The sequence below is a fragment of the Papilio polytes genome, unplaced genomic scaffold (genome assembly GCF_000836215.1).
Source record: "Papilio polytes unplaced genomic scaffold, Ppol_1.0 DF822178.1, whole genome shotgun sequence".
In the NCBI taxonomy this organism is placed as follows: domain Eukaryota; kingdom Metazoa; phylum Arthropoda; class Insecta; order Lepidoptera; family Papilionidae; genus Papilio; species Papilio polytes.
In genome coordinates this window covers 5,558,887-5,573,325 of record NW_013527026.1, presented here as the reverse complement: position 1 = coordinate 5,573,325, position 14,439 = coordinate 5,558,887, and the positions used below count along the sequence as shown (strand labels likewise).

Below are 14,439 nucleotides of genomic sequence, written 5' to 3'. Positions count from 1 at the left end.
ATCTATATTCGAAGACGTAAGTATTTTGTAATTAAATGTTTTTATTATGTCTGTTAAGCGACAATAATGTAATTACCCACACTGATTTCAATTAAAACGTTGCACGGTGAGATTGTGTGCTATATTTGAAACAAGAGGATTATCGACCGTTTAACATTGTCACGCCTTGTACTGATCGATAATCATGGAATTGGCGCAAATAGAATCTTATAAGATTTCTATAATCGAATTATGTTTCGATTTGAATCCCTACAACAGTTCTATTTTTATAAATCGTTAAGGACACTCCTTAATAAGCAAAAAGATATATAATTGCGTATTAGGCATTATAAAGAAATTGTTAGATTTGTTGGTGAATAAAAGATCCCAATTTCAATTTTAGTGTTTTAAGTGTCTTAAAAATATTTGCAAGTATACAAAAAAATTGTCAGTGTTATATATTTAAGCAACTGACTTAGTATTTGGCTGTGACCACAAAATAATACCAATCTCCTTCACCCTGATGATTGGCTTCCGATGGGCTTGAAGTTAATCAGGGCAGATATAAAATGAAAGTTTAATAAATCACCAGCAACATAAAGGGTTTGCTAGGGTTCGGAGAGCTGGGTTGACTGGATTAATCTATGTCCTGTTCTCACGCAAAATATGCGCTAGCTGTGGAGTTGTGGAAACCATAGCCCCTACAATTACTACTACTACTAGCGTAATAAATTCTTATAAAGTTTTTAACAACTTAATTTTTTACTCAGATTGACATGGTTGAAGACCTGAAATTGATATGCACATAAATATGTCATCATCAACTTGCCCGTATCCCTTATGGAGGGTCGGCACAGTATGTGCTGCTCTTCCATACATCTCTATCAGCCGTCATATCTGAATCCATTCCTTTCTTAAGCATTTACATAATTATATGTAACTTATATAAAATGTAGTTCTCGATTAGTGTTAAAACATTTTTATTTATAGCTTATAAAATTCATATGGGTATGGTTTAAATTTAACCTTGGTGATAATCTGATAATCACTTCCCTTGACTGTTATTAAAAATACACATACTTTAATTGTGTAAAATAAAAGCATGAATTACATTTTAATGGCAACTTTTTGTGTGCGGAATTATTAAATATAGTAACAAATATACCCTATACCTTTTACATGTGACTATCTGTGGAAATAATAAAAAACAAAAGTGAGTAGTCTATGTTTTTCCAGACTGTCCTTTACATCTATGCCAAAACTCATCTAGATCTGGTCAGCACTTTTGGCTACAAACTCTAACAAACATCCATCCATCTAAACTTTCACATTTATAATATTAGAAAAATGTTACTTAGTGATAAAGTAACTTTGGGAGCTTTAGATTTTAGGTTTATTTGTATATACAAAATACAAATCTTTATAATAGAGAACATAGATAATTAATTTTAAGTCTAGTAAACAAACAGTAATTACGATTACTTTTTTACTTGTAATTATTGTTAACTAAGTTTCTCCCCTGACTCCATCCGCGTGGATTAAAAAAATAAAACTGAGTAGCCTATGTGTTCTTCCAGACTATCCCCTATGTCTATGCCTAATTTCATTCAAATCTGTTCAGCCGTTTAGGCTACAAACTCTAACAAACATAAACAGCTTCTAAATTTACATAACATATGTTTTTAACCTTGTATTTGACCTGTATTTTGAAACAATTACATATGACCTTTTCCTCGAATATCTGATCAAACATTAATTCAAAGCCCATTATTTTTGCAACCACGATTACAATCTTGATGGTATTTTAAAATAATTGCTTGATTTTTTAGCTTTTCAGTTAGTGTACCTCATTAAATAAAAAGATTATTTGAAAAATAGATAAAAGATTTATTTATGTTTATATCTCAGCATAGTAAAGAATCACTATGCAAATATTCATTTTTTTTTATTTCGACAACTTTACTATAGTAAGGGATAATGTTTTAAATTTTTTCCTGTTTGCATAACATTATTTATTACGTAAATATATCCTGTTTATATGACGTATATACCGCATAAATAACATCCGTTAGTACATACAGTGTGGTTTATTTAAATAGAATTAAATAATAAAAAAACAGTAACTATAATTTTTTAATTTCAATAGACGAAATCATGAGCAACAGCTAGTTAGTAATATAAATAAATAACTTTAAAAATAAACATATTTCATGAGAGCCTTGGCTCCTGCACTAGGTTCCCCTGTGCTGCAGGAGCCAAGGCCTTTCCCCATTTGTGAAGAGCAATACATGTTCATAAGCGTCTAAACGTGAAATACAAAGAAAAACGTTAAACATTAAATTTACTTAAAAATGACAAATAAAAAACAAAGGAAAAAGAAAATTACATACATTTTTTTGTGCGATAGCGTTTTTGAGTGTTATGAGTGTGAGTGTGTGGGAGAGTATGTGAAAATATATAGCCTAAAGCGTAAGTGTCGGGCTTTTTATTGAAAAAAGAATTATTCAAAAATATGCTGTAATAGTTGACATCTTAGGCAAAGAAGTGTGTGTTTACGCTTTATTATAATAGTATAGATTAAACATTACTAAAGAAAATTGAACATTGAACTAAGATTCGCAACCCCTCAGCTAAAGTATGAAAATAAAATGCATAAATTTATAAATCTTCAGTAGGTCTTCAGAGATATTTTACAAGGCTAACCTGACCTATTCACGAAGGCCCTGACATTGACGCCCTTTTTAACTTGGAATATAGCCAACGTTTTACTTCTTAAAGAAAGCATATTTTAATATAGCTATGTGACATTTATAACTGTTTCCATTGCCGTAAAACTTGTATTTAAACAAGGAAATTCGTTTACTTGAAAAAAAAAGAGAATAGCATGTTCTGTATACATTCGTAAGCATAATTTCGAAGTCTATTTATTCGTCTTATATTCTTTTCCACAGGTTCTTGCCTAAGGGCATTTCAATAAATCATTCAATGAAGTATCAGTCTATACAAATATCTTGTCAGCTCAAGGCATCTATTTACGCTCCGCTACACCTAAAATGATATTCTGCGTAGCGATTCGTACGATGTTTCGAGCCTCCAAGATATTTGATAACTACTATACCGAGATTTGATACAATTTAGTTAGTCAATTGAAGCACTTTTAATTTCAGCCGTCAGTAATGCTGCCGATATGGACATCGGAATTCCTCCAGGCCGTCTCTCGTATGGACCCAAAGTTTATAGCACTACATTTGCAAGAAGTTGGGGGGAAAGCTTACGAGAAATCAATGCAGTATGTGGAGGACTTCGTGCAGAGATTATGCGATTGCCCCGAATTGAGATTGTATGACAAGATCCGCATATTCCTGGATGAAGATTTCAGCTCACCGGAGAGGTTTACGGTTAGTAGATACTTAGATATAAGGGAGATAATACTAGAGTTTCAGTACCTTGTTGGAGAAAAGTTCTCAAGCAGACCGTTGTCAATTATTATTACTTTGAAGTCGGTGTCAGTCAATGTAGATTTATTACTGAATTGTTAATATACTTTCAATTGTCAATTGTTATGGTAAAAATGTGGAAACCCTTACGTAGAAATATCACTGCATACCTTGGCTGACACCGACATCAAAGTAGTAATAATTGTACAATATAGACATAACAGTTACAATAAGGTAGGTTTGCTATTTTCAAGGAATTATGTCGTTACTTTTTAGTGTTCTGTTTTTTGAGAATATTTTGTTTTTAGTGTATTTTGTTTGGAAGTCGGTTTTATTTTTTTAATTAAAAAGTTTATTTTCTAATTAGAGTACTGTTCAGTTTTTTTTCAATTTGTCGTTGTTCAATTTCTGTGTCCAAAAAAATCCTTTTAGTGTAGCTTCCTAGAAAATATTGTAAGCTAAGTCATTGTGAGCAGACTTGATTTACTAGTATTGTTGAAACCTGTAAGTACAACTTTGTGTTCTTTCCCGCCTTTTCATGACGTCATCTTTGCATTCCAACGAACGGCAATTCTTGATACTTTATGAGTAATCAAAACAGATTTCCGTGTTTATTCTTTACCAACTAGGAAATCTTTTTTTAATGACCTAATTGTTATTACGTATGTTAAATATTTTTTATACTTAACACTTCATTTAATGTTATTGTTGTTTATTTTATTACTTTGTAAATACTATTTTTTTGATTACTAGAAATATGTTCCAAAAGCTGTCCCTGTGTATGCCAGAAGCCATTTTAATTTTTACATTTATTAAGAAAAAAGTGTTTTATTACCAAATGTTTTCTCAGATTTTGGTCTACCTTGACTCTTGGATGATCTTAACAGGTGCGACTTTATTCGTTGGATGATTAAGTTGTATACAAGCTTTCGCCCTAGACTCTGTCCGCGTAGAAAAAACAAAAATGATTAGCCAATGTGTTCTTCCAGACTCTTGATCTATACCGAATTCGAGATCCGTTCAGCAGTTTAGGCTACAAAATTTATCAAACATCCATCTAAACTTTCGCATTTATAATAGTACTAGCTGTTCTCGTGTGGTTACACCCGCATTGAATTATAAAATTTTTATTTTATTATTTACATTTATCAAATTCTCAATTGCAAATTTCAAAATACCAATTTTATATTTTTATTATATGAAACTTACTATGGTAATCTTGCTTCCTTAATGTTGGCAGAAACTTATGGTCTCTTTCCACGTTAGGGTTTTTATCCAAAATGTTTAATGGCGTAAAATATAGCTTAAAGCGTGACGTACGTGCAGGGCTTTTTATTAAAAAAAGAATTATTCAAAAATATGCTGTAATTGCTGACATCTTAGGCAACAAAGAAGTGTGTGTTTACGCTTTATTATAATTGTATAGATTAGAATGATAAAGACGGGTTCCTTGTTTGCCAGGCATTAGGTAACATGTACTTCGCGCACTCTTCACTAACTGATATCAAGATCTGGGACTTCGAGGTGAAGGGCTACGTGGACGTGGTCGGCAAAGAGGTGAACAGCGGTAATATTGAGAAGGTCACTACCAAAGAGAAGGCCAAATTTCCACAGCATTTCTTTCCTGAGGTAATTTGAAATATATACTGAACTAGCATTCGCTCGCGATTCCGTCCGCGCGGAATTAAAAAAAAAACTACAGTGAGTAGCCTATGTCTTCTTCCAGACTATCGTCTACATCTATACCAAATTTTAACGAAATTCAACCGTTTAGGCTACAAAGTCTAACAAACATCCATCCATCCATCCATCCATCCATTCATTCATTCATTCATTCATTCATTCATTCATTCATTCATTCATCCATACACCCATCCATCCACCCGGCCATCCATCCATCTAAACTTTCGCATTTGTAATATTAATTAGTATGGTTATTTTAACAGTGGTAGAGCCCGCTTTAACATCTTAGCACTGCAGTAAGGGGAAATATCCTCTTTATGTGCGTCTCCTCCTCCGTCGGATAAGGGTAGGCAACGCATCTGTAATTACGGATGTTTATGGGCAGCGGTCGCTTCGCCATTTTGGCGGATTCAGGTGGCCGCTTGCTTGTTTGCCACCTTATGTTATATTAAAAAAAAAGATTATTGAAAACGTCTTTTAATAAGATGTTCAAAGTAATGTTATTGAAAATTAAACTATACGTTTTTAATATCAATCAATGACCTTGAAATGTCAAAATCGTTAATGTACAGTCCGGAATTCTGGCGGTTTCCAACTTAAAAACCAAAATCATTTGATCGTTTCGTTCGGAATAATAAACGCAGCTCTTAAATGTGTTTGTATAAAAGGTCGGTTAGTGGTCCACGGTTAATTGATTTTTATTATAATGCCCGGTTCACACTTGATCAGTAGCGCTCAATTGGACTGGCAATCAACTATACAATCTATGACGCCAGCATCTGTCCAACTGTAATGGCAAAGTGTGAACCGCGCATTACACTGTCGTTTACGCAACTAAGTAGTAATTTGGTTACTATAAGAGGCGGAGTTTGTCTCATTGTAAGGAACGAGATAATTAAACATGGAATACCACAAATTTCCCCGACCGTACAAATAAAAATAAAATTAAAATGTGACATTTAAATAATTTTAAGAGCATGTACACACCTTTGATTTAATAATCGTTCAACTGTTTTGTTTCGCTTTGATTCCTATGATCTTATATGGAGGTGATACTACTCGATTTTTAGTTGCGCAAAACAGTTGAATTGGCTGCAAAACAATCGACGATCGTACAACTGTTTTGTGATAGTTTAGTCAAAGGTGTGCGCCCGCACTAAATTTATTAAATATGACTTAGCTTACATATGGTTTATGGTGACGGCACCGATTTCAGACCCGTTTGGAGTCCATCTTTAAATTACTCGGTGCCAGTCAGTCAGTTTTTAATACGTTTTGATATATCATGAAAGTTTTATTAATTTCAAATATGTGCTGTTTTAATGTTATTAATTCTTGTTATCAGTGTAAATGGTCGAGGAAAGGTTTCCTGCGCACGCGCTGGTTGGTGCGCGGCACCGCGGTGGAGTTTGTCAACATACATCTGTTTCATGACGCATCTAATCTTGTCGCTATGGAACCATTCCCTTCGGTGAGTTCATTTTACTAACTTTCGCCCGCGACTCCGTTCGCGTGGAATAAGAAAGACACAAAAGTAGCCAATGTGTTCTTCCAGATTATCCTCTACGTCTATACCAAATTTCATAGAAATCCGTTCAGTCGTTTAGACTACAAACTAACAAACATCCATCTATACTTTCGCATTTATAACAGTAACAGTGGTAGGGCCCGCTTTAACATCTTCCAGTAATACCACGACCACACAGAAAACAAGCGTGAAGTGGAAGTAATTCCGCGTACAGTCTGATGAGTGTGGTGCCGGAGGCCTAATTTTAGTCCCTTTCCACGCTTTTCTTAAGAAGCTAGGATGTGAAGGAAAAGTGTATTTGACGGTGGAGGAGACGCATAGGAAAGGGAAATGTCATCTTTATGTGCGTCTCCTCCGTCAATGAAGGGCAAAACATCTCAATTGCGGATGTTTATGAGCAGCGGTCGCTTTCCATTTCGGTGGATTCAGGTGGCTGCTTGCTACTTTGCCACATTATATTGTAAAAAACATAATATTAGTTTGATATATTGTAGGTGTACTGCCGCAGTCGTCGTCGTGCGTTACGTCACACGTTACGTCATCTACACGCGGACCCAAACTCCGCACCGTACTTTATATTCGGGGATTTCAATTTTAGGACTGACACAGGCGGTGTTGTTAAGGTAATGGTCTATATATACAAGCTTTTGCCCGCGACTCCGTTCGCGTTGAATTAAAAAAAAACAAAAGTAAGTAGCTTATGTGTTCTTCTAGACTATCCTCTACATCTATGCCAAATTTCATCCAAATCCGTTTAGCAGTTTAGGCTACAAACTGTAACAAACATCCATCCGTTTAAACTTTCACATTTATAATATTAGTATGATATATCTATACTAATATAATAAAGCGTAAACACACACTACTTTGTGGCGTACGATGTCAGCAATAACAGCATTTTTTTGAACAATTCTTGCTTTAATAAAAAGCCCTACACTTACTATACGCTTTAGGCTAAATATTTTCACGCTATTGAATTTAGAGGGTGTGCAAATTGGAAAAACCTTTGTACGGGAAGGGACAAAATCAACAAGCCAAACCAGTAAAGAAGCAAGTTTCCATGGTAACGGTAATTGTTAACCAATGGTAAAGGCCGTTTTCATTTGTGCATTTTAATTGTCACATTGACAATTTAAAGTTACACAAATGTCTAATTTGACAATAAATTGGAGGGATTTTTTAATTAATTAAAAATATTTTCACAAATATCCTTAATAATAGGAAAGGAAAGGTATAATTTGATTAAAAACCTTTTACAGCTCTAAAACACTATATTTTATCATGTACATTAAAAGAATTTTAAATATAAAGAACGTTCTAGAAAATGACAGAAGAGTTGACAGCGTGTCGCCTCCAGCACGGGAACGCGGACAGCAAGATGCAGTACAGAGCGAGAGAGAACGACCGCCTCGTGCTCAGCGTGGCCAAGAAGGAGTTCTCGCATGCTGACCATCAGAAGATATTCAGGGAGCCTTGGGTGAGTCTAGAAGATTCTAGAAGTAACTACTAAGCCGAAAATGTACAAAGATGTTGAAATAAGGTTGGTAGTAATGTTTCTTTTATACGAAAAATACTTACCTTTTAGTTAAAAACTTTAATTTATCTAAAAATTTCAATAAAAATCTGATTTATGGCTTAGATAATAATTAACAAACACTACATCTTAGTTTCTATAAATTTTAAAATCATCTCTTATTATGTCTGTCTTTTACTATAAAAAAAGTCTAACTGGCTTTCACCTGCGACTCCGTCCGCATGTAAAAAAAAATGAAAGTAAGTTGTCTATGTGTTCTAGACTATTTCTATATCTTACTTATATTGTAGATGCAAAAGTTTGGATGGATGGATGTTTATTAGAGTTTGTATCCTAAACTGCTGAACGGATCTCTGAAATTTGGATGTATAAAATAATCTGGAAAAACACAGGCTACTCACTTTTGTTTTTTTTTTATTCAACGCGAACGAATTCGCAGGCGAAAGCCTGCTATGACAAATTTAACCTTCAAACTCTAAAAACATCCATCTAAAGTTGTCGCATATACAAACTAGCTTTCTATGCCTATGTGTTCTTCCAGACTATCCTCTACAACTCTGCCAAATTTCATGGAAATCCGTTCAGCAGTTTAGGCTACAAACTCTAACAAACATCCATCCATCTAAATTTTCGCATTTATAATATTAGTATGATTAAGTTTATTAAGATTTAGTACTTATTAGTGTTTTTTTTTTAATTAAAAACAGTGTTTTCTATAACTTTAACATTATAATATTAATGTGTTTTTCCAGCTTCAACGATACGACAGAGAGCTAGAAGCGCTGCGGCCGCATTTATACGAGTACCCGGTGAAGTTCCCGCCGAGCTATCCCTTTGAAGAGAATGTCCAACTACCCACACATTATATGAAGACCAGGTGAATTATCGCATTTCTTATTTGATTGTAGCTTCCTAATGGTGAAATTTTTTTTTAAAATAGGTTCAATAGTTTGAGTTATTTCAATACATACAAAAATCTAAAAATACATATCTTTCCTCTTTATTATATTACTAGCTGTGGCCCGCGACTCTGTCCGCGTGGTATTAGAAAACATACGAACTATATAAATAACAAAAAGCTACGTATCCCTCGGGAACCGGACATTTCTCGGGGATGAACTTTATCACATGTGTACTCCAGACTTTGTTTTATATCTGTGACCAATTTCAATACGATATGTTGAACCGTTGCAGAATGATCGAGTAAACATTAAAAAAACTATATTAATGAATCCCACGGGAACCGTAACTATTCCCGGGATAAAAAGTAGCCTATGTGTTCTTCCAGACTATGCTCTAAACCTGTACCAAATTTCATGGAGATCCGTTCAGCCGTTTAGGCTACAAACGCTAACAAACATCCATCCATCGTAACTTTTGCATTTATAATATTTATGATATGATTGTAAATTATATTTCTTATTTTTAAATAACGTCTTACTAATATTATAAACGAAAATTTAGATGGATGGACGTTTGTTAGAGTTTATAGCGTAAATTGCTGAAATTATTTCGATGAAATTTGGTACAGATGTAGAGGATAGTCTAAAAGAACACATAGGCTACACTTTTGTATTTATTCCACTCGGACGGATTCGCGGGTGGAAGTTAGTTCTTTATAAATAACACTTAACTTGAAACTCCTTCGACATTTACTTAATAGTTTTTTTTGTTTTTTTTTAGGTTGTTTATTTCTTTTTTTTTATATATAGTGTAGTGACATTGTCGGTGTTGCAGATGTCCAGCGTGGTGCGACCGCGTGCTGCTGTCCCAGTCCGCTCGCCTGCTGGTGCAGCAGCCTGACAGGTCCGGAGACTCCAGACATCATACTTCCAGGTACTAGAAATAAAAATTAAAACCTTTTTTATTTGGACATAGTTATTACTCGCGACTTCGCTGGCGTAAAATTTAAAAATATGTATAGCCTATGTTACTCAGTGATAACAGTATTTTTGAGTGTTTTCAAAAATCCAAACATACAAAATCTTTTCTTTTTATGTTAGTACGAGCTGTAGCCTGTAAATTTTGTTAGCGCAAATTTGTCCACCCGTTACGCCATTTTGATAACGCGGAATTAAAAACGTAGCCTAAAATATGTCTACCCATGTCAGCTACTCTTCAATAAAAGTCCGTTAAAATCGGCACAGCCATCTTTGAGATTACTTGAAAAAAACGTGACTTGCGGACACACAGACGTTTTCTTTTTAAATGCAATTTTCGTTATCAGTATCGCAAATACATCATCCCGAAATCTAGATTTTTTTTTGATAATACAAACAGACACTCCAATTTTATTATATGTATAACGGCTTCAGCTAGCACGATATCAGAATTACTACTCGAGACCATGTGTGGGCGACATTAGGTAAAGTCGAATGCCAGGAATATATTCACAATACTCCTCAGTCAGGATATCATCCATCTACCAAGCTCATATCGTTCAAACAATGTTCACGCAACAATCTTTATTTTCAGAATAATCTAAGTTCTCTCAAAAGTCACTTGGCGGCGCTCGTGTTCTATAACAAATTCAAATTGAATTTTTCTTCTGATTGCGACATGTATATATATATATAAATATGTATTTCAGAAAGTCAGTAACAGATTCGACCGACAGCAACAGCCGGCTGTCCTCCTCCGACAGCAGCCCGGCACGCTCGCACTCGCCCACACTATATCTTACTCTTACTAATATTATAAATGCGAAAGTTTAAATGGATGGATGTTTGTTACAGTTTGTAGCCAAAACAGCTGTACGGATCTCGATGAAATTTGGCATAGATGTAGAGAATAGTCTGGAGGAACACGTAGGCTACTTAATTTTGTTTCTTTTATTTCGCGTGGACGAAAGCTAGTAATATTATAAACTATATTTATACTATTATAATAAAGGGTTAACACACTTCTTTGTTGCCTAAGATGTCAGCAATTACAGCACTTTTTTGAATAATTCTTTTTTTTAATAAAAAAAAACCCTATACTTATATCACGCTTTAGGCTATATATTTTCACGCCGTTAAACTTAGGGGGTAAATATTTTAGATAAAAACCCTAATGTGGGAAAAGGACCATAAGTTTCTGCCAACATCAAAGAAACAAGGTTGTTATCATGTCATGTCATTTTGACATTTGTAATTGATAATTTCACAAATGTATACAATAAAATAAAATTTTCATAATTTTATGCGGATGAAGTCGCGCGGGGACAGCTAGCTACTATGTTATAATTATAAAAGGAACTTATTAATGTAGCATAAGTATTACAAATCATTTTTTTTTGTTATTTTATAACAAGTCATCATCATCACCAGCTCACTATACGTCCCCACTGAGGTGCTCGGAGCCTACCCTAAGTAAGGGGTGATTAGGCCATAGTCAACCACCCTGGTTAAGTGAGGGTTGGTTGACTTCACACATATCTTTGAATTTCTTCGCCGATATGTGCATCACGATGTTTTCCTTCACCGTAAGGACGTCGGGTAAATTATGTACATATGAAAATTCGAAAAATCGAAAATCACACAGCGGGATTCGAACCCAAGACCTGTAGATTACAAGTCAAGTGCTTAAACCCCTGAGCCATCGACGCTTTATATATAACAAATAGAATCGTTTAAAAAAAAAGATACATATATATTCCCTATTGTTCCGCAGTGCAGTGGCAAGGTGTTGGAGAAGAAGTGCAGCGTGTCGGAGCTGGAGGTGCCGGCGCTGCCCGCGCAGCTCGCACTCACCAGGAAGAGCATCGCCGACCCCACCAGCCTGCAGCACGCACTCACCACACGGTCAGTACAATATACCCCCCTCTATATATGCATTTTGTATAAAAATATCAAAAAATCCTTTAAACGCCTTTATTGGCTAAAAAATTATAACGTTAATCAGTTACTATGTCTACGTTTTTGTCTCTGTCGTATAGCAAATTACATTAATTTATTCACCCCCCTATCTAAATAGCGTGAAAATATAGCCTATAGCATGTAAAAAAATATGATGTGATTGTTGTATCTATAGTAATATTATGAAGAGGAAAGATTTGTATTTTTGTATGTGTTGAAATAACTCAAAAACTACTGGGCCGATTTTAAAAATGCTTACACCATTAGAAAGGTAATTTATCTGCGAGTAACATAGGCTACATTTTTTATTATTTTTAAAGTTCACGCTTGCGAAGTCACGAGAAACAGCTAGTGTCATGTAAAGAGGAAAGATTTGTATTATTTTCGTATGTATTAAAATAACTTAAAAACTACTGGGCCGATTTCAAAAAATCTTTAAAAGCTACGTTATCACAGAGTAACATAGGCTTTTCACTATTCTTTAATTTCACGTAGACTAAGTCGCGAGCATTAACTAGTACATAATGAAAACAAAGTATTGTGTGTTTATGCTTTATTATACAAGTATAAATTGAAATCCCTCTGATTCTCTTTGATTAAAACAATTTGTTCCAGTGGTTCTCAATTTTTTTTTCTAGCCCCCCCCCCTTTAATACTTTATTCGAGGGGGATTTTTTAAATGAGGTATTCAAGAGCTTTGTTTTCAAAACTATCGTACTATTTTCTACTTTCAATATCAAGTTGAGTCACAATTAATTATATTTATGCTGTTTTATAAAAAAAATAAACCTTTTACAGTGGTTCCGATTCTGACAGTTCTCCTAACCGTCGCCGGTTGGTTCGCAACCAGTCGGAAGGTTCGCCCAAGTCGGAGGGCGAGCTGCGCCGACTTGCTGACGTCACGGCTCGGCGCCGCACCGACTACGGCGTCATCGGCGACACCGCCTGCATGGGCGACCACAAGGTAACTTACTATTTTTTTATCGTTTTTAATCTATACTATTATAATAAAGCGTAAACACACACTTCTTTGTTGCCTAAGATGTCAGCAATTACAGCATATTTTCGAATAATTCTTTTTTTAATAAAAATCCCTACACTTACGTCACGCTTTAGGCTATATATTTTCAAGCCATTAAAGTTAGGGGGTAAATATTTTGGATAAAAACCGTAATGTGGGAAAGAGATCATAAGTTGCTGCCAACATCAAGGAAGCAAGATTGCCATAGTAAGGTAATTGGTATTTTAACATTTGAAATTGAGAATTTGACACATGTGAACAATAAAACTATGAAAATTTTATTTTATTGTTTACAATGTGTCAAATTATCAATTCCAAATGTCAGAATGACATGACACGACAAACCATGACAACGTTGCTTCCTTGATGTTGGCAGCAACTTATGGTCTCTTTCCCACACTAGGGCTTTTATCCAAAATATTTACCCCCTTAGTTTAATGGCTTTAAAATATATAGCCTAAAGCGTGACGTAAGTGTAGGGATTTTTATTAAAAAAAGAATTATTTAAAAGTATACTGTAATTGCTGACATCTTAGGCAACAAAGAAGTGTGTGTTTACGCTTTATTATAGTAGTATAGATTGCATTTTATATTTTAACTGTAAATATTGTATTTTAAATTTTAACTGACTGTATGTTTAAAATATATAGTTTAATAAAATAAAATAAACTCCTTGGATTTGCTATGCCAGGGGGAGAACGACGGGGCAGCAAAGGGCCGTCCAAAAGAAACATAGTAACTATAAGTAACATAGTAATTGAAATAAGGTACTAACACAGTAACCGCAATACAGAATAACTGATACGAACACAAGGCATAGTAACGCAAAGTAACACATAGTTACTCACCAACCGTAAAGTTCCGCATAGTAACGAAGTAACATGGTGATCGAAAGGTAACACAGTTACTCACGGAATCCGCAAATTACCTCATAATAACACATGGTGACCGCAAAGTACCTTATAGTAACTAAAGGTATGACAGGTAATGAATAACTAGCGGTAACATAAGTAAATTTAATTTAATACATGGTGTCAAGAGACGTTACTGTATACATGGGCGTCGCCAGTATTGGGGGATGCTATCTCCCTACACCAAGCATATATCGACTGGCGACGCCCATCACTATTACCTACGTAATGCATAGTAACTTCAGAAAACCAAAAGATAACATTCTCAAAAAACATTAACTAAATAATGCACAAGCTGTACAATGTTTGGTAAAATTTTTTAATAAACATGGTTTAGGGTATGTCCCACCACTTGCTGATAGAGCCTCAGATAGCTTAAAAATGACATCACTGCCAAATAAAAGAACAAAATCCGATATTTCCATCATATATTTACACGTTCGATTGTTATCTTTACTTACTTTTTAAGAAATTTGTAATATCTAATCAGTTTAATTTTCTCCAACA

At 34.6% G+C, this 14,439-nt stretch overlaps 1 protein-coding gene across 1 annotated transcript in view; it reads left to right on the top strand.

Annotated features, from left to right (window-relative positions):
• Positions 1-4: 4 nt before the first annotated feature.
• The window catches only part of LOC106106453 (type I inositol 1,4,5-trisphosphate 5-phosphatase), a gene marked incomplete at its 5' end in the record, with an annotated part of 16,495 nt that continues 2,060 nt past the window's right edge, over positions 5-14,439 (top strand). Inside the window, 11 exons of the mRNA XM_013287031.1 lie at positions 5-16; positions 3,147-3,377; positions 4,878-5,045; positions 6,445-6,570; positions 7,122-7,250; positions 7,949-8,104; positions 8,914-9,038; positions 9,899-9,997; positions 10,752-10,869; positions 11,816-11,946; positions 12,799-12,985. Of these exons, the coding sequence (XP_013142485.1) occupies positions 5-16; positions 3,147-3,377; positions 4,878-5,045; positions 6,445-6,570; positions 7,122-7,250; positions 7,949-8,104; positions 8,914-9,038; positions 9,899-9,997; positions 10,752-10,869; positions 11,816-11,946; positions 12,799-12,985 (1,482 nt within the window). The remainder of the gene's footprint in view (positions 17-3,146; positions 3,378-4,877; positions 5,046-6,444; positions 6,571-7,121; positions 7,251-7,948; positions 8,105-8,913; positions 9,039-9,898; positions 9,998-10,751; positions 10,870-11,815; positions 11,947-12,798; positions 12,986-14,439) is intronic.